At 38.2% G+C, this 21,126-nt stretch overlaps 1 protein-coding gene across 2 annotated transcripts in view; it reads left to right on the forward strand.

Annotated features, from left to right (window-relative positions):
* Nucleotides 1–210: 210 nt before the first annotated feature.
* The window catches only part of rft1 (RFT1 homolog), a 30,114-nt gene continuing 9,198 nt past the window's right edge, over nt 211–21,126 (forward strand). The window contains exons 1-9 of one of the 2 annotated variants that reach the window (XM_003217692.4): nt 211–384; nt 8,234–8,319; nt 10,287–10,403; nt 11,459–11,648; nt 12,866–12,967; nt 14,519–14,653; nt 17,309–17,387; nt 18,308–18,358; nt 19,890–20,020. In XM_003217692.4, coding sequence (XP_003217740.1) covers nt 319–384; nt 8,234–8,319; nt 10,287–10,403; nt 11,459–11,648; nt 12,866–12,967; nt 14,519–14,653; nt 17,309–17,387; nt 18,308–18,358; nt 19,890–20,020 — 957 coding nt within the window. In that variant the 5' untranslated portion in view covers nt 211–318. The remainder of the gene's footprint in view (nt 385–8,233; nt 8,320–10,286; nt 10,404–11,458; nt 11,649–12,865; nt 12,968–14,518; nt 14,654–17,308; nt 17,388–18,307; nt 18,359–19,889; nt 20,021–21,126) is intronic. The other variant, XM_016991599.2, reaches the window with a different exon arrangement.

Raw genomic sequence — 21,126 nt, forward strand, 5'->3', positions numbered from 1 at the left:
CCCTCAGCCGCTTAAGCGGCTGAGGGGAAAAAGGAAAGGGCCTGAGGCTGTTAGGAATGATGGGAGTTGGAGGCCAAAACACCTGGAGGGCCCAACTTGGCCCATACCTGCACTAGACTTTGTAAAACTACAGCTCCCATGATTCCATAGTATTCGTTTTAGAGCGTGGATGAATCCCAGAAGGCGAGAGGGGAGGAGGAAAGAGGAGAGTATGACGACATCTCCCCGCGACGGTAAGGAAGCGGCCCTTTTGCCCACTCCTCTACCGGCGTGCTTTTTTTTCCCTCTCTGAGGAAGAAGCCGGGCGGGGAGGGGAAGATGGCGGACTCGCAGGACGCGCTCAGGGAGACAACCCGGCTGGCCTCCTCCAGCGCCCTCTTGCAGGTACCTCCCGCCCGACCTCCGCTGCCTTCCCTTCCCGCCTGCCTGCGTGTCAGAACAGGGGCTCACCTTCCCCTTTAACCGCCGCGAGGAATTCTGGGGCTTGTAGTTGAGTTCCCTGGCCGAGCATTTCAAGCGCCCCTCCCTAAACTACAAGCCCCGACATTCCATTGGATGTTGCCGTGGCAACTAAAGTAGGCTATAGCACTATGATAGATTAGACTCATAGAGCCATTCAAGGAAGCCTGAGCAGGGCTATTGATGGGATGACTTTGGGAAGGGGGACCATCATAAGTCTTAATTAATGTGAGGGCAGTTAAAAAAAACAACAAAGATAGGGCACAGCATATTATTTGAGAACACATTGAGAAATGCTGGACCACTCTAAGGACCACCATGTCAGACTATACAGAGAAGCCATTGAAATCCACAAACGTGGACAATTTCAACAGGACAAAACCACGAAAATGAGCAAAATCTGGCTACCAGTATTTAAAAAACTCTGAAATCAGGACAGTAAATAAATTGTCAGTTTGAGGCAAGTGTGAATGTTGCAATTGATCACCTTGATTAACATTGAGTAGCCTTACAGCTTCAAAGCTTGGCTGCTTTCAGTAAATAAAGAACACTAAAAAACCCCAGGGGAGTTACAGACATGAATCAATCAGATGCAGCTAACACCTCAGAACAAAGGAATGAAGCTTGCAAGGACATTAATGCTAATCAAGGTGATGGATTACAACATTCACACTGGCCTCCAACAGTCAAGAGTTCTTTTTCACACCCTGGACCTTCCACAGATAAACCCCACTTGCCTAGTTTCTAAGAGACCGCACAACCTCTGAGGATGCCTGCCATAGATGTGGGTGAAATGACAGGAGAGAATGCCTCTGGAACAAGGCCATACAGCCCGGAAAATTCACAGCAACCCAACAAAGATAGAGACCAGAGAGAGGTCTCTTGCAATGGATACACTCAAAGGTTGGATCCTATACACTAAATGCAGATTAAATGCATTGAATTGGATTATATGGTAGTTTAAACTCATATAATCGAGTTCAATGCAGTTAATCTGCATTCTGAAACTGGATTATGTGGCAATGTAGATCCAACTTTAGTTTGCTAATTAGGACCAGATGTTGTAGGGTTTCTGGATTGGAAACTTTGGGTGTATCTGCACGATAGAATTAATGCAGTTTAACAATGCCTGGATTGCCCAGGCTCTATGTTATAGAATAATGGGAATTGTTGTTTGAGAAGGGCTATAGCAGGCAGAGCAAACTTGGGCCCTCCAGGTGTTTTGGACTTCAACTCTCACAATTCCAAACAGCCTACCGGCTCTTAGGAATTGTGGCAGTTGAAATCCAAAACACCTGGAGGGCCCAAGTTTGCCCATGCCAGTCTATAGCCTTCTCTGCTAAAGAGTGAAAGTGCTTGACTACATTACACCTCCCATGAACCATAGCAGTTAAAGTCATGTCAGAGGGCATTGATTACGCACTTTCCACACATATTATTATTTTATTTATACTACACTCTTTCTGTCTACAAACAAGACTTAAAGTGGTATGTAATCAAAGCTATTCAATACAATTGAAAACCCAAAAAATACAAACATTAAAAATAATATTAATATTATTAAGAATAGACAGTTAAAATCCTTAAAACTAATTCAGAAGTAAAACTACAGCACCCTTTGACTTGCTACTCAGCTCTTTGGGATCTGTACTTTTATTGCTTCTGCAGAAGGAGGAGTTTAAGCAGGCATTGTTTTTTTTACAAGTATTTTTAAATTTAGTATGATTGCATGCAATTATATGTATTATTATTATTTACAATATAATAATAATTATTATAAATACACAACCAGTGCGGTGTAGTAGTTTAAACCACAGTTGTGTTAGTTGTTGATTCATATCCTACTTTTCTCCAAAAATATGGTTCAAGGTATATTCAAGGGTTCAAATCCTCACATAGCCAAGTAAATACCTGAGAAAACATTTTGGATTTTCTTTTTTTTTAAAAGGGAAAGCAACAGTTATACTTCAATTTGGAAGAAGCAGAATGGGGAATTGAGATGGCAGGAGGCAAAAATGCATATGAAATGCAGAATGAATTAAGGCTAGCATTGCATTTTTTAAAAAAAATAAAGAGCATGTTTTTTCATTAACAACTAACAATTAAATCATCCAATGTAATACTTAGTATTGTTTTATTCTTACATTAGTCTTACAACTCTGTATTATTTGGTACACATTTTAAGGGGTTCCTTTCTCTTTTTATTTCAGTAAGTGGAATATTTTTAAATAGACTCACACATTAACTCTTTATCACAGCTTGTGGCCACGATAATCTGAGATTTGGACTGATAAATTCTAAAAAAAAAATGTCTGGAGCATTTTGCCATATATTTTCAATTAATTTCCCTCAATTTTGATTTAGCCTCACTTTCCCTGACACAAGCAAAGTAGGAAATAAAAATGAAATATGCTCACAATGGATAAGAAGTAAATTCTGCCGCTTACTGGGCAAGTATTTTATTTTCATCAGGTGAACATGAAATGCTTATGTTTATTAGGTTGTAAATATGCATGTGAGACAAATGATTACATTGGGACTTCATTTACATAGCAAAATCATCAACTTGATGTAGCTGGAAGGAGGACCAATTTCATTTTGCAGATTAATTGTAGGCTTAATGTGCTGTTGTTCTAGTTATTTCATACTATATTTGGTAACCTCTGAGAAACTTGGTATTAAAATTCAAAAGTAAGAGCCTGATTTAGTTTTTAATAATCATTACAACAATCTTTCATTTTAATTCTTACCCTGACATTGTCACATCTGATGGCTATGTACACATGTCTTTGTGACCAGGTTCTTTGGCGAATCGTGGCTTCCCCCATTTCACATGCAGTATAGGATGGATAAAATCACACGCACACATACACACACAGTGTAGTCTCATTCATAAGTATTTCTGACCATCTTTTACAAAAGTATTTACTCTATTATACCATACTGTATGGAATGGGCTTGCTGTCAGGATGCATTTACATTGTAGAATTAAGGCAGTTTGAGACCACTTTAATTGCCATGGATCAATATGGTGGAATCCTGTAAGCTATAGTTTTGCAAGGCTTTTAGCCTTCTATGCCAAAGAGGGCTGGTACCTTATCAAACTACAAATCCCATGATTCCATAGCATTGACCCAAGGCAGTTAAAGTGGTGTCAGATTGCATTAATCCTGCTGCATAAATTCTCTGTCCTGTAACAGAGAAAGTAAAGATTATCTCCAGAGAAAGGACATGTTTGCAAACAATGTGCAGGTTGTTCTTTAATTTCTCAGGATTTAGGACTGTTTCTTGCATGTCTGTTGCTGTATTTTCATTTTGCTTGCTGTACTCTGTATAAATAAAACAGATCATTTATTTACTCTTCAGTTTCTTTCAATGCTAGTTGGTTGCCTCTTATTTTGTGTACAATTATAATAGCCCTCTAATGTTGCAGTCCTGTCACCTATGAATGCTTCCTTGAGAGATTTTTTTTTATAGTTTTGTAGTTTTATAGCATGGGGTGGATCCTCATTAGGGTCAGAACTTTGCAGAGAAAAGTTAAAGTTTGCTTTCCTGTGTGTTGTAGATGCAGTGTGCAGTACTGCTCATGCTATGATAAAAACCCAAACCATCTCACAAACCAAAATTTTGATGTGCTTCCAACCAATGTCTAGAGTTGTATTTAGTATGATAGTGAAAGGAATAGATTATGGACCTTGTCACATTAGGAAATACTCAATTTCTGAGACGGTTTGAGATTCCTCTGAGGATGCGCCATAGAAGTGAGTGAATATCAGGAAGGAATACTTCTGGAACATGGCCATACAGCCTAGAAAACACACAACAACCCTGTGATTCCGGCCATGAAAGTCTTCAACAACACTTATTATTATTATTATTATTATTATTATTATTATTATTATTATTATTATGTTACACAAAATAATGTATCTGCAATGTATCTGAATTGGATACATTGCAGATACATTGTTTCATGTAACAGAATGTTAATGTGTAAAAAAACTTTGGGGCTCCCAATGGTGCAGCGGGTTAAACTGCTGAGCTGCTAAACTTGCAGATCAAAAGGCCCATGGTTCAAATCCGGGGAGCTGGGTGAGCTCCCGCTGTTAGCCACAGCTTCTGCCAACCTAGCAGTTCGAAAACATGCAGATGTGAGTAGATCATGCAGGTACTGCTCTGGTGGGAAGGTAACGGCGCTCCATGCAGTCATGCCGGCCACATTACCTTGGAGGTGCCTATGGACAAAGCCGGCTGCTTAGAAATGGAGATGAGCACCAACCTACAGAGTCGGACATGACTAGACTTAATCTCAGGGGAAAACCTTTATCTTTACCTTAAAAGAACTTTAATTAAAAGAAGTAAAATACAGTAGTACTTCAGCTGTGCTTCATTTATCTTTTTATATCACAGAAAAACTTGGCAATGTAATACAAATGTTTTGGCACAGATTTCATTGCTTCCTTTTCCTAATGTGCTATATGTCTACAAAAGCCACCTAAATTCCTTCCTCAGCTAGCATTGGCTTAGCTCTGGGGTGGGTCTTAATAATAATAATAACTTTATTTTTATACCCCACCCCATCTCCCCGAAGGGACATGGGGCAGCTTACATGGGGTCTTGCCCGATACAACAATATAATAACAATAACAAAACAATAACACAATTATCCCAACAATAAAAACATCAGCATCAATAAAACAGTCATTAAAATCAACATGCAGCATAAAATGTTAAAAACAGGAGACAAATTCATGGCTTCAAACTACAGGAAAGGAGATTCCACCTGAACATCAGGAAGAACTTCCTCACTGTGAGAGCTGTTCGACAGTGGAACTCTCTCCCCGGGGCCGTGGTGGAGGCTCCTTCTTTGGAGGCTTTTAAGCAGAGGCTGGATGGCCATCTGTCGGGGGTGCTTTGAATGCGATTTCCTGCTTCTTAGCAGGGGGTTGGACTGGATGGCCCATGTGGTCTCTTCCAACTCTACTATTCTATGATTCTAATTCATAGATCTAGGCCCAAGTGCAGAATATTCTGAAATAGGGAGAGGTAGTTTCACAGCTAAAATGGACAATAAAGTGCAATGTAATAATGGCAACGCATCAAGAATGGAGCTATTTTAGAATGGGCAGATAAGTCAAACCCACAACAATTAAACATCAAAGGCCTTTTGGAAGACCAGGTTTTTAGGCTCTTCCGGAAGGAGAGTAGGGTAGGGGCCTGCCTGATCTCCCTAGGGAGCGAGTTCCAAAGCCGGGGGGCCATGACGGAGAAGGCCCTCTCTCTCATCCCCACTAACCGCGACTGCGAGGGTGGTGGGAGCGAGAGAAGGGCCTCCCTCGACGAGCGAAGAGAACGTGCGGGTTCATAGGGGGAGATGCGGTCTCTAAGGTAGGTGGGTCCCAAACTGTTTAGGGCTTTGTAGGTGATAACCTGCACCTTGAATTGGGCCCAGAAAATAAATGAACACACCCTGTAATTCACTCCAGTTAAAAGCCTGACTGCCGAACGTTGTACTAGTTGTAATTTCCGGACCGTCTTTAAAGGCAGCCCCACGTAGAGCGCATTGCAATAATCCAGTCTAGAGGTAACTAAGGCATGGACCACCATGGTCAGATCAGACTTCTTGAGGTATGGTCGCAGCTGGCGCACAAGTTTTAATTGTGCAAAGGCCCCCCGGCCACGGCCGACACCTGGGCCTCAAGCGTCAGCCCCAAATCCAGGAGGACCCCCAAGCTGCGGACCTGAGCCTTCAGGGGGAGTGCGACCCCGTCAAGCACAGGTTGCCACCCAATACGTACGACTGACCTGGAGGATCTCTGTTTTGTCGGGATTAAGTCTCAGCTTGTTCGCCCTCATCCAGGCCAACATAGCGGCCAGGCACTGGTCCAGAATCCGAGGGGCTTCCTTGGATTTTGGTGGAAAAGAGTAGTAGAGTTGGGTGTCATCCGCGTAGAGATGGCACCGTACTCCAAAACTCCGGATGACCTCTCCCAGCGGTTTCATGTAGATGTTAAAGAGCATGGGGGACAGAATAGAACCTTGCGGGACCCCACAGGTCAATGGCCAGGGGTCCAAGCAGGTGTCCCCCAGCTTCACCAACTGGGAACAGCCCTCCAGGAAGGACTGGAGCCACTGCAGTGCAGTACCCCCAAGACCCATCCCAGAGAGCCGTCCCAGAAGGATACCATGGTCGATGGTATCGAAAGCCGCTGAGATGTCCAAGAGAACCAGCAGGGTCACACTCCCCCCGTCCAGTTCCCTGCGGAGGTCATCCACCAAGGCGACCAAAGCCGTCTCGGTACTGAACCCAGGCCTGAAGCCAGACTGCGATTGGTCCAGAAAATCCGTATCTTCCAAGAATCCCTGGAGCTGAGAAGCAACCACCCGCCCCAAGACCTTGCCCAAAAATGGAAGGTTAGAGATTGGTCTGTAATTACAGAGATTGGTCGAATCCAATGAGGCCTTCTTCAAAATAGGCTTTACCACCGCTTGTTTTAGGCTGGATGGAAATTTGCCCTGCCCCAAAGAGGCATTAATTATTGTCACAAACCAATCACCTAACCCACCACTGGCCTGCTTTAAAAGCCAAGATGGGCAAGGGTCAAGGGCACAGGTGGTTGCCCTCACAGCTCCAAGAATCTTGTCCACATCATCAGGCTGCACAAGCTGAAACGAATCCGACAAGATCGAACAGACAGATGCCTCGGTTACCTCACCTGGCAATGCATCAAGGCCGGCGTCCAAGTCGGAACGAATCTGAGCGACTTTGTCTGCAAAATGGTGAGCGAACTCGCTACATCGAGTTGCCGAGATGTCAGGTCTTTCCCATGTAAGGGCACCATCTGCTCCAGCAACACAAACAGTGAAGATTTCAGAGTAATATCTGACAAAAGCTGTTATTGCCTCTGAATCGCCTCAAGTTTGGCCTCATAAAATTGAATTACTAAATAAAGCAACATCAGCAGTAGATTTTTTTTTGTTTTGCACCAAAAAGTCACGACCAGGTAAACCTATTGCTACCCAGATGTGAGATCTTTGTGAAATTTTGCAAGAGCGGTAGTTTGGGAGTTCGAGGCTACATCACTCAGCAATGTAAAAAAAACTTTTTAAAAAGGCCAGGGAGTGACGTAGAGTCTTTGGAATACATTGGGAGGAGCCAGCTTTCCATGGTGTGATAAGTCAAAGCAAAGTATTTTCTTCAGGCAAGAATTATAGTAATTGGGTATGACGGACTGACCAAGTCAGTATGCATCTCGTCTGAAAACAGTGTGCCATTAGTCATAAAAACCTACGCAGTGCATACTGATTGAAATGGAATATTTCTCAGTGTGATGAGGTTCATAGTATTGCCACAGATCTGCAATTGCAGATGGTCTATCCGTGTTCAGGGCAGGTATATTCAAGAGAAAAAGCTACCTCTTGTCTCCTTGAGGCAGTTTCTTCGGTGTTGCTGGCTATAATCTACCATTTTGGTCAAGGAGTGTGGGAAATTACTTTAAGCCAAGAGGATTGACCTCAGCCTGGCAGGATCTATTTCATTTATGGCTCAATGCTATAGAATCTTGGGATTTATAGTTTGGGAAGGCACAGCAAGATTAGAGATTTTGTAAAGCTATAGTGATGTCAAATTGTATTAATACTGCAGATGCTCCCAAAGATTTATTTGGCATTTACTTTAATTACTTCCTCAAGATCTGACTTTGTTTAGGTCTGAACATTTTAAAAATTTATTTCCTTTTTCACTGTATTTATTTATTAATTTATTTATTTACAGGTACTGTTCCGGCTAATTACTTTTGGGTTAAATGCTTTTACGTTACGATATGTATCAAAAGAAATTATTGGCCTTGTGAATGTAAGGTAATAAATTATGATAATTTTCTTTTGATGTATGAACGATTAATGTTTCCAAATTACACCAATTTTGTCCCACTGTGTTCTAGTCAATGTGATATCTTTGTAAACCTAAGCAATAAAAAAGTAAATTATTCAGCTAAAGCTTCTTGGTATGATGCTGCAAGGAGATGTTTCAAAGTTTTTAGCAAAATTAATATCTGCAGTGTTGTCTAAATGCAAATTTCTGCTTATGATTTGGTTTCTCGGACAAATGAATTTCCTCTCTGGTTTATGTAAATATCCAGTAGCTATTTAGCATGCTGGTTGTTTACATAGCACTTTCTAATTTTGATAGGTGTCCAGTAATTTTTTAGTGTTTTCTGAAATGTAAGTTTTGAAGAACACTGCTTTCTCATTTTCTCAAATCTTAGCGTTGAATGTTACAAAACAAATTCAGCTTATTTATATGCAATGCTAATATAAAAGCCAATATACAAATTCACATACCAGTAAACAAGCTTTTAGCTTGTCTCCCCTTATTTTTTCAAATTAGCAGATACTCTGAAATTCCTTGTTTATAACACTGAAATTTCTGGCTTTCTAACACTATAGCAAAATTTCATCTTATGTATAATGGCTGTATTCTGTACAATCCTGGAATCTGTAGTTTAACGAATGTATTAAGAATGATTGGGCAGAGATCTCTAAGGCCTTATCAAACTATAAGCCCCAGGATTCCATACAATGCAGTCAAAGCAGTTAAAGTGAGATCATTGTGCTATAAATTTGTAGCGTGAAAAAATAGTACATCTGTTTTTAGCAGAGACATCTCCTGTAAATGGACACGTTTTTAGTGTTATGTGTATTAATTAGGGAGCGAACTATTGATTCATAAATGCAATTTAAATTTGTTCCAGAAAAAAAATCTTAACAGGGACCATTGTCAACTGCAGCCAGACCTTCACATTTGAGAGTTTAACCTTTTGTGGATTTGGTTAATATGGTCTCTCCAGGAATCGCTAGGTTTTCTGTCAAGTGCAAAAATTAGCATTAGCATTTTTTAAATTCAGTTTTTCAATTTTTGCTTGAGTTCTGTGTACATAACCCTAGTGAGTGTGGAGAGGTTACACTGTGTGTCCTGATCTACTAAAAACAATTGAATTGTTTCATAAATTCAACAATTAAGATGGTCTGTGTGACTTCAAGTAGCCTGTTGACTTATAGTGTCATCATAAATTTCCTCAGATTTTTTAAAAGTCACTTAGAGGTGGTTTGCTTCTCTAAGCATCTGATGGGGGGAAAGGCCAATGCAGCAATGCGTGTTGCCGCCCTGTTCTCCGTCTGATGGGGACAGGAACAGGGTGCCAATGCGCCTTGTCCTGTTCCTGTTGTCTGATGGAAAAGGAGGGAGGGTCGCGGGGTACGAAGCAGAACAAAATGGAAGAGGAGGGAGGGTTGGTGTGAAGAGGTCCCGAATATTATTTGGCAGATCCCATCCAAGTGCTAACCAATCTTGACACTGTTTAATTTCCAAGATCAAGTAGTATCTGGTGTCTTAAGGGTCTTCTTCTTCTTCTTCTTCTTCTATTTCTGCCCATAGGGACTAAAGGTGGCTAACAATAACACACTAGAATTTAAAAATCAGGCTAATACATATACGTATGAATAACAAAAATTTAAAAAACAATTAAATATTTATGTGAGGGATGCAAAAGTTAAAATACAATTAAAATCACATTTAAAATTACATTTTAAAGCTAAACACACACAACATCCCAGGTATCCTTTTAGGTGTATGTGTATGTGTGAATGTGTGTGTGTATACACACACACACACACACACACACACCATACACATACATATAGTGGAAGTATATTTTGGAGTAGAAAATCCAATCTTCTCTGCTACATATATACCATTGTCTTACTAATACATATTTTGTGCTAAAATTCTCTCCCTATCCCTTCTTTTTTCCCTTTAAAAAAATTAGGTTGATGCTGCTTTATTCAACAGTTGTTTTCTTAGCCAGAGAGGCTTTTCGCAGAGCTTGCCTGAGTGGAAATACCAGGAGAAACTGGACCAAAACATTTAATCTTTTGTGGCTATCGTAAGTTTGAATGATGTATTGGAATGTATCTCTTATAAAACTTTTTTCTTTCAATTAAGCACAGTGCTTAAAATGAAATAATTAGCTACTCTTGTGTGGCTGTCAGTGGCAAATCTAGATGTTATGGTTTCCCTTTTCAAAGATCTAAAGGGGATGGAGAGGCTAGAGCTGGTATGACTTCTTTCACATTTCTCTTCCCCATCCTTCCTCTTTGAATTTGCTACAGGAAACTGTAGATTTGTTTCATATCAGGTGTTGGATTTCTAACGAGTTGGAGTACATTGAACTACCTTGGCTTATTGTGCTTTGTAGCTTTTAAAGGGATATTTAGGGTGTCTACACAGAAAGGTGACAATCCTAATTTGAGTTTGCGGCATTTGGGTTTCATGCTCTCAGAAAGACCACTTCACAAGGTTTCAACTGTATGTTTCATCTTTGAGTTTTGCTTATACTGTACTTTTGAAAAGCTAGAACAGTCGGTTCTTTCAAGTCATGACTTGAAGGAGCTGGCAGCTTAGTATATAGGTTAGATATAGGATGTGAAACTCTCAAATACTTTATTTCATATCTAAACTGTAAATGAAAGAGTTGTGCTTATCTGCAGTGCTGCATTTCTAAGGATTTAACTTGGTTTCATGAGAATCTAATGCATATATTAACTACCACATATCCCTGAAGCACAGCTGGGCATTTCTTTAGTTCCTGAGCTACTGTGCAGAAAGCAGTCATGCAGATAAGATGTCAGCTTGAGAAGTATCGATTTCTTGAGCAACTAAGTATGTATGTAGAGATCTCAAGGCCAGTAATACATTTCAAGGAATACTGGAGATAAATCAGGAGTAGCCTATGCATATATGTGTGTGGAAAAGGAGCTGCATAAATAGTTTGTTTTTACTTTATTTAAAAGCCTAGTTTGTTTTAAAATGGGAAGAAAGGAATAGAGGAAGAAAAGAAGGAGCAACCTTGAGTTTATTTTGATAAACCCATTTTTAACAGTACCGACAGTTGAGGAGAAGTTAAGAACATGAAACCAACTAAAGTTTTTGCCTTTACAGTGTCCCCTTGGGTGTGTGTTGGTCTCTTTTCCTGGGCTGGGTCTGGCTAGATGTACTTGAAGTCCCTGATGAAAATTCTGTTCCTCACTATAACTTTGGAGTAATTGCCTTTGGTCTTTCTGCTGTGATTGAACTTCTGGGTGAACCTTTTTGGGTTTTAGCACAAGTGCACTTATTTGTAAAGCTGAAGGTAAGTACGCAATGCACATAAGTTGTTATTCTTGTTCATTTCCTAATTAATGGGGACAATTTACAGTTGCATGAATGGATGAAATCATAAATAGCTTTTATGCAAGGTGTATGTGTGTGTATATAAAAGAGCTGTTTTTATTTTAAATTTAGAACACTAGTATTCAGCAATAAAGGCATTTTTATTCATCAGTGTAACGCAAAAAGTAGTAGTTAGGGTTCAAGTTAGGATTTTCCATGCCATCGTATTTCCCATTTCTATTTATAGTTGAGAAAGCTGGACAGTGAAGAAAGCTAATAGGAAGAAAGTCAACTCATTTGAAATGTGGCGCTTGAGAAGAGTTCTATGACTATTGGGGACATGCCAAATGTCATTTGGCATTTGAATCTAATCAGCAATCTGGGTTTTCAAGAACATCAAGTCTAAACTCTTCCTAGAAGCCAAGATAGCTAAGTTGAAGCTGTCCTACTTTGATCATATCATGAGAAGACATGACTAACTTGAAAAGACAAATAATGCTTGGCAAAAAGGTAGTAGGAAGAGGAAGAACCCATTCAAGATGAAAGGACTAAGTCAAAAAAGCTATGGCCTTGAGTCTGCAAGACTTGAGCATGTCTGTTGAGGATAGGGTGACTTGAGGACCCCTCATTCATTGGATCCCTATCAATTCAAGCTGACTCGATGACACTCAACAACAAGACTATGTTGGGTAAGATCTAGACCAGGGGTGCAATCAAGTTGTGGAAACTTCCTGGCTGAGCAACCCTTGGAAGTATGGAAGTGCAGCTTTAAAGTGGAATAAAAAATCTGTTAGAAATCTTTGCCAGCTAAATTTTAGTGGTGGAAAGACTAAGAATTTACTATTATCATGTACGTACATATGTGTGTGTGAGAGAGACTGATTCCTTCAGTCATATAGGCCCACTGGAGTTGGGATGTGCTCCTAAAGCCTCCCCTCCAACCTGTCTGACTACTCAGGTGTCATATTACTAGTGCACCATACTAATTGGCACATTTGCTGTCGAAAAATGCAAAGTGGTATTGTTTATTCCACATAGACTCAGAGGTTTCTTGGTATGTTGGTGCAATACACCTACATACTGCAGTTGAACCACTAATGTGTTATCGCGACAAAGTTTGGAAAGCTCTGATGTAAGAGTTAGAGTAGGAGGTATAATGTGTACATAGTTAACATTGTTTTTGTATATTTTTTGCAGGTAATTGCTGAAAGTCTGTCAATCATTTGCAAATGTTTTTTTACAGTTATTCTAGTGGTCCTGTACCCTCACTGGGGACTATACATTTTTTCTTTGGCTCAGGTATGACTTCATTCTTTTAAATGTTATTTCAAAAATCTGTCGTAATAATTTAAATTGAATAAATTGAGGTAGCATTGCTGTTGTTACCAAGTTTTGTCCTTTTTCTACCATAAATGGAATGTACTTGTTTGTTGCAGACCATGTTGATCTACTTTTGTCCCAGTACTAGCTTTCAGTTTGGGAATTTCAGCGGAAAGTATTTACATATGATAGTCAGTTATCTGTCATATGCACTTAATTTTGTGTTCAATTAAGCATGGAACATAAATTGTCTGTAGCTTAAACTAAATTTACAAGGCACACACATAATTGACTCTTGTTTAAACTCTTTACTGGCAATAAAAGGAATCATGTCAGTTTATTAAACTCTTTCTTCCACAATGAAATTATCTCATGTTTTCATATATGAGGTTATAAAATAGCATATATGGTTCTTAGGCAGATAGCTTTAATGGTTGTTATATTTCATTTATGGCTAAAATATGTGAAGTGGAAATGTCTCTGATTTCTAGACTTCAGTCCCTTATGTATTTGAGAATAAGACCTATGAATTCACTGGGATTTATTTCAAAGTAGACATTTATTGAATTTCACTGTTAATGAATGCTTTTTCCTAAGAGAGGGCAAACTGCCTTCTTTCTGGTCTAATTAAGGCCTTCACAAAACTGGTCTGGGAGAGACTCTGAAGGAATGTGTAATAAAAGTCATGAAAGCCCCGTGAATCCTCAAATGTTTTAAAGAGGTCTTTCTCTCATTTTTGAAGACTTTTCAAAGCGTTAATTAAGTAGAAGAGATTCATTAAATTGGGTTAGCCATGAAGATTAAAGTGGAATTGGAATTTTAAAAAGTAAACTAGTAATCATCATTATATATTATGTACTGTCACGTTTTTGTGATGGCTGTAAATAGCATTCCAGCTTCTTAACAACTACATGTATATTTGGATCTTGATTTAGGCTTTTAGTAGAAGGTAATGGCTATAATAGTGATAGGCATTTTGTTTGTGGGACTGCTGCACTTTCCCAAGTTTCAGCAGTTTGAAAAAATCCCGCACTAATTGCCATTTGGGCCATGACAACAGGACAAAAGTAGATCAGGATTGTTTTAAAATGGCAACAACAAATCAAGGAGCTTTTCACAATATAACAAGGAATAGCTGTTGTGTGGAAAAACAGTAACTTTCAGCCAGTTCTGATAGAGAAAACCAGCTTCTGAGATAAGATGTTTTTTCTTTCATTGCACTAGTCTCTGATTTTTTGATCTTGATGTTCTGTTAGGAAAGGAAAGAAAGGAAAGGAAAGGAAGAAAGAAAAAGAAAGAAAGAGAGAGAGAGAGAGGGAGGGAGAAAGAGAAGTATAAATCTGTCCGGTACTAATTTTAGTGAGAGGTGATGATTCTAAGAAATACATTTTTCCTCCAGATGAGAAGCCGTCCTTGTGCTTGAATTGTCCATTGGCATTTGGCATTTGAATCTAATCAGCAATCTGTTTGTTGTTAAAATAGAGTTTTATCTACAATATTCAGTAGAGTAATGGAAAATTGTTCTTTCAGCTTTTCTATACCAGTATTTTGGTATTGTGCTATGTAATATATTTCATGAAGTTTCTGGGCTCTCCCGAAGCAACCAAAAAATCATTCCCTGTTACACGGATCACATCTGTTTTACCTAATTTTGGAGAAGATGAAGTAAGTAAACCAGTTTATTTTTTAAAAAGAATTTCTTTAAGTAAGTTATATTCTCTCCCATTATCAGAGTCTCGAGGTGGTTTACAATAAAATTGATTTAACCAATTAAGAATATATAACCAGACTAAAAGTGTACTAAACAATTTGACAAGTTAAAACAAGACAAATAAAACCAGTTAAAACAGCATTAAAAACAGCATAAAATCAGTTATGCTTCAAAAGCTGTTGAGGAGCCATATACTAGTCATGCACAGCTAATTGTTCCAAATAATTCCCATAGTAAATGTTATTATAACCTATGTTCTGGTATTCTGGTACTCTGAAGATGAGTGAGAACAGAAATTCAAGAACAGAAATGTAGCAAATGTGTTCAGTTAACCTTGTTACAGAGCCCTGTACCATAATGAATCCTGGTAACTCCATATTCCTGGATTTGTCATTGGCTGAAGCCATGTTAAGGTGAACACAGTTATGTTTCTACATTAGATCTTTACAGTCAACAAAGTAAAATTAAGGTCGGGGAAAGAGCCTCTCTCCTCGCTCCTCTCCAGGAGTTGGACTTCAAATGCTTTTGTTAATGTGCTTTGGTGGGTGATAAGACATTTTTCCTCTCTGTTTTGTTCACATTTTAAAAGGTTATAGTTTATTGAACATACTTTCGTATATACAGTTTTATTATATGGTAATTGGTTCCCTTCCCAGTATAGAAAAATAACTGAATAAAGTCGTATGGCTCAAATGGTCTGTAATATAGAGAAACAGCAATTGCTCCAGAAAGGTTAGGGATATAGTTCTGCTTCAGTCGAGAAGTCTTGTAAAAAATATTGTTCACTAGATTTTCCCACTTCAATTTAATTTTAAATGCATTCTTTTACGAAGATTATACCACAAGATTTCATTCATTATACCAGAATACTAGTTGACATTTTCATCACTAGTTTGAAAAGTCACTTTCTTGAATGGCAAACATAAAGAAATTATCCAGTTTCTCCCACTTTTTCTTTTTCTACTACAGTTTTGCCATGTGAAGTGTAATTTGTTCTGACATGTTCCATAATGTATTATTATTCCCACAATTGAAGGAAACCTGTTTCTAATTAGCCAGTGTTCTGCCTGATCTAAGATTATTTTATGAAACAGGTTTTTAATGGCTTGTTTTTTAAAGTCAAAATGTATTTTTATCTACAAAGAAGCTTAACATACCTGTATGTTTCAAAGGTTATCTTCCATAAATATGCCTGACAGTTGGATAGCTGAAATATTGCTGAAAATGTAAGACCTAATAGATTTCTTATAAAATAAAAATGTTATACACAAGGGTTATTGTATCTTTTCAACATATTTGATATGTTTGCCCTGCCATGATGACGTTCTCTCATAACTGGGGTTGACTAAATTTTGCTTAGAGGAGATTATGCTGCAAAGGAGTATAAGAAAATCATAGCATGGAATTTATCATTCAGAGCAGCTGCTTGACTTTTTAATGTGAAAATTCATGTAACATAAATTAACATTAATGGCAATACATCACAGCCTTGGTTGTACTGTTGGGAACTGATGAAGAAGACTATAATACCATAATTTCTGACATAATATCCATGATCTTTATGCTCCAGACTGGCTCAAAGAAGTCCTGTTTGGATATCATTATATTCTTTTCCCTTTATTGGCTAAGTTTTATTTATTTATTTTGTGTCAAAAGCATTGCACGACAAACACATTTCAAAAATGATGGGGGAAAAAAAGGAAATCACAAGCAACTAAATAGTTTTGGACCAAAAGCGGGCAACAGCAACCGCATTGTCCGTAGCTTTAAACAACTCCTCCTCCGTACATGAGGCAGGGCATTGTGGGCAAGCATACATATGCGGAGTTGTTTGTTCTGCTCCACAGTCACACAAGGTGGAGGATTCCTCCAGGTAGTGCCATCTTGCCAGATTGTCTTTTGATCTGCCCACTCCGCTTCTCAGTCTGTTTAGGGACTTCCAAGTTGCCCATTCTTGGTTTGCCCCTGGAGGAAGACCCTCATGGGGGGTCATCCAGTTAGAATTGCCAGGTTTAGCTGCCCAGAGGGACACCCTTGCTGTTGCTGGAGGAACATCAAGAGGAGTGGTGGTTCTCATGAAGCCCTTCCTTGATTTGAGTCTGGTGGGAGGAGGCTGATAGTCATGCAGTGGATGGCTTTCACAATGTTCAACCTTTTCTCTCTCTCTAAGTGATCCACGCTTTGGCTAAGTGATCCACGCTTTTAGAGTGAATTGAGGAGGATCATGCCAACATTGTTTAATGGGCATGAACCAACCACAATAGCCCCCCCGCTTTTCTGGGGGTTGGAGGCACAGAACCCCAGCAAAAGTGGAAAAATACGGATTAAACATTTCTTTCTTATATGAGAGAGTACATCTCTAGGAAACTCTGCGTCTTCAATGTGACACTGATCAAGATCTGGTGGAAGTCCACCATAGAATCAGCTTGGAGGATCTAGACATTCCTAGAGAGAATATGTTAATCAAATCTGCAAATAATCAAACCCCCCAAAATTAAACACTGTAGCTCTATTGTATTCATGTTGTGCATAGCTTTTATTGATGACTGTATTTGGAACTTTCATTCCGTAAATATTCCTGCATAATTTGCTGGCTGTTTCATTTTTAGGAATTTGTTAACTGGAAAGAAGCCAGATTAACCTGGAGTTTTTTTAAACAATCATTTCTGAAGCAAGTTTTAACAGAGGGTAGGTTGGAGTCTTATTTCATCCCTTTTGAGCACTCCCCCTTTTCAATCAACATGGGAAAAATGTCTTTGAACCTCATCACACCAGGGAAGGTGGAGCCGGAAGTAGCATCTTCCTGGCACTTTCTGTGGCATTCCATCTTGAAAAAAGACAAGAGAATTTGTTCATCCCATCACACAGGATGTGCCTCTAACCATTTCTAGTTAAATCATGAGTTCCATTCCTCATCATGCCTGTTGTCTCCTCCCATTCCGTTGTACACAGAGTGCCCACGTCACAGGTTTTTTTTTTTATTGTGCACTTGCAGAAGAGCTTTTAAAACAGGAAGTTATCAATTCGCAGTTACGGCAACTTTTTAAAAAGGAGGATAGAATTATTTGCCAGTCCTTTTCTGTGTCCAAAGAGTAATAGCGGCAGAAGGAGCATTGAAGGGCATGAAAAGTCACTCACATTCATGCCTACACTGAAATGTTACAAAACAAATTGAAAGCGAGGAAATGCACCATTTCCCATCCCACGAAAAAATACCAATTTCTAAGTGTAGGAAACGAGTGCAGCCAATTTCCATCCCGTCTTACAACTCCACCCATTTCTGCACACTGCAGAAACAGAATCCCTCAGGCAACCCATGGAATGGGTTGTACATCATTTCATGGAATCAGTGGGATTTAGTCTTTGAAGTGGGTAGAAACAGAGGGCACTTTGAAAAGTCTTGAAAAGTTGCATACTTCATTTTGTTTTGGTCTTCCAAATTTTCCTGCCCTTCTTATGCACTTACTAAAGGGCTTATAAATATTGATACAAGTAGTGACTGCATTTGGCATTTCATATGTCCACAAAAGCAGTTTGAGGTTTTTTGTGCAGTTGTTTCTTTTTCAACTATAATGGCAAACAAATAAATTCTAATACTAATTTTATAGGCGAGAGATACGTGATGACTTTCCTGAATGTGTTGAATTTTGGAGACCAGGGTAAGTAAGACAATTTTTACAAAGAATGTGTAGTCTTTGTTGTCTTTCATTCGGATTGAAAGAAGTCTGAATATTAGAAAAACCTTCTGATCTTAATCTTGAATATAGCTGAGAATGATACAAATGGTAAAAAAATTATATGAAAAAACAAAATGTCGTAAGGTACAATTTTTTTAAAATTACAATTTTTGTTATACCATAATTTATGGGGCATATTGCAGTAATATTCTATCAATTGCTTTGTGTTACACTTTTGTTACGTATTCCAACATTACTGTCCATTGTTTTGTAAATTAAATAAGTATAGGAGCTGCTTTAGTATTGCTTCCTGAGTGATTTAGGTTGAAAATAGTGACCATTTAATGGTGTTGCCGTTAATTATGTCATTTCTCCTTTCCAATGGAAGTCTTTCTTTTTGTGTGAGAAGCCAGTCATCTACAATCTGATGTTGTGCAGTGGATGATTCTTGTCACATGATGATGATGATGATAATGATAAATGTTATTTGTTACCCAACCATACTTCGTTATTTTGCAAGACAAGTCGTGATTGAAGCATCCATGTCAGTGGGATAGTATATCTGCTTTCATGTTAGAAAGCTGTTTTAAAGTTTGGACTGAAGCTCAGAGCAAATTGTCCACTTGACTGATATGGGGAGCCACAAGCCAATACTTGTGTAGGGTCATAGTTTGATAGTCCTTTGCTCACCTTATGGCCACAGTGTACACAGGATTGGGTCTTTCAGTATGCTTAGACTAATGTAGTTTTCAGAAACAAGTGCAGTACATGGAAAGTGGCAATTGGATTCCACATTGCTTAGGAGAGACAATGGCACATATTACCATTGATATTCATAGATGGATAGCTATAAAGTAAATGTAAAGAAACATTTTTGGTATTATCTGGGCAGAGCCCAAAAGGGGGCCAAGACAGAATAATCCGTTTTACTGGTTAAGGGGGGTTGGGTTGAAGGAGTAAATCAATTTCCCCCTGTTTTCCTGTTATTTCCCCTCTCCATATTGCCATGGAAATAACCCTTTGCATGAAATTTGCATGGTAATATTATATTATATTTCAAACTCTAAAATGAATTAATTTTTTTGTTTTCATTTTTTACTATAAAATGTTCTGATCATTGTTAGCTAATAGTGAAAAATAGTGCTAGCTTTCATTAATGTTTTCCATTTGCTGAATGTTATTTAAAAAAATCTTTGATTCAGAGTGAACACTGTAGTCTTCACACATTCATGGACCTTATAACTGTGTTATTACATTTACCATTTTTAACCTTCTTGTGTTGATAAAACTTTTAACATGGAAAATATATTATTATAAAGAGATATTAGTATGATTTACCAATTTATTTATTTATTTATTTATTTATTTATAACATTTCTACCCCACCTTTCTCACGCGAGGGGACTCAATTATAAGACATGTACCATTCTTTCTACTGTTACTGTTGAGCATATTTTATTTTGAAAAGCAGTAATAAAAACACTTAACTATATTTTTCTGTTTATTTATAAAGGTGTATATGACATAGTGAATAACCTTGGTTCTCTGGCTGCTAGATTTATATTTTTGCCAATAGAGGAGAGTTTTTATGTTTACTTTGCAAAGGTTCTGGAACGAGGGAAAGATATCAAGCTGCAAAAACAGGTACATTTAGCCTTATTATGCTGTGGTTTAAAAATTTACATTTAAAGTAAACAATAAAGAACATCAGTTTATTCCAGCTATTGATAAACTACTTTGCACTTGTATTACAATTAAAGTAGCTAACATATATAGCAAGGTTGGGAAATATAATTAAGGGAAATAGTAAATCTCACTGTATAGACATTTTGATCTATGAAAGGAAGATATTGATATTAATGTTTGTTTTATTTTTATATATATTTTAAGAAGCTCTAATTAAAGTTTGTTAGAAAAGGCACATGTACTAGTATTTATGAAACTCTGATAATGTGTATTATGGTTTCTTATGTAAATGTTGTTTTGTTATGGAGGATAGGCAACAGAGGAACACTAGGGGGACTTCATTAGACCCCAATAATATCTTGGAGGGTCACTAATAATAATAATAATAATAATAATAATAATAATAATCATCATCATCATCATCATCATCATCATCAAAATAATACAACAACCCACCTCTCCTTGAATCTGAAAAAAACATCCCCCAAATGCTTCTAGGTTTATGAGGGCATTTGTTCAGGGTGCTTGCAAATGCAATCCACAGCCCCCAGTGGACACTTTGAGGCTCTAAGGGGCCCAGAGACTTTTAGATGTGGTGGAAATGCCCCCCAGGCCCCCTGGAATGCATTTATGGACATTTTGGAGCAAAAATATTCTTGATCCCTGAGGGACTCTAGAATCCAATGATATCCACCCTTAGTTTAGAATATGCACCTGAAGTAAATGTCATTGAATGGTACTTGCTTTTGAGGAAACGTTTAGTGGATCAGAGCTTCTGAACAGATATTGTGCAATTTTTTTGTGTAGTAGTTATAAGCTAATTTTCATGAAATGCATTTCATGGAGGTAAATAAAATAAAAAAAGTTCAATGTAGAATGAAAATAGGGTGACTTTTAAAATTATAATTAAGTCTAGTTTTATTATTTGGATTGTATTGAATAATATGCTATGTAGTACGGTCCTGTACAGTCTTGTTGATTTGCTGCAGGCATCAAAAAAGAGCATAATATTATGCCATTTACTTAGTGCCCACTGTTATTGCTTTCCTCTGACGCTGTCAAAG

This window comes from Anolis carolinensis, chromosome 2 (genome assembly GCF_035594765.1).
Source record: "Anolis carolinensis isolate JA03-04 chromosome 2, rAnoCar3.1.pri, whole genome shotgun sequence".
Classification (NCBI taxonomy): Eukaryota; Metazoa; Chordata; class Lepidosauria; order Squamata; family Dactyloidae; genus Anolis; species Anolis carolinensis.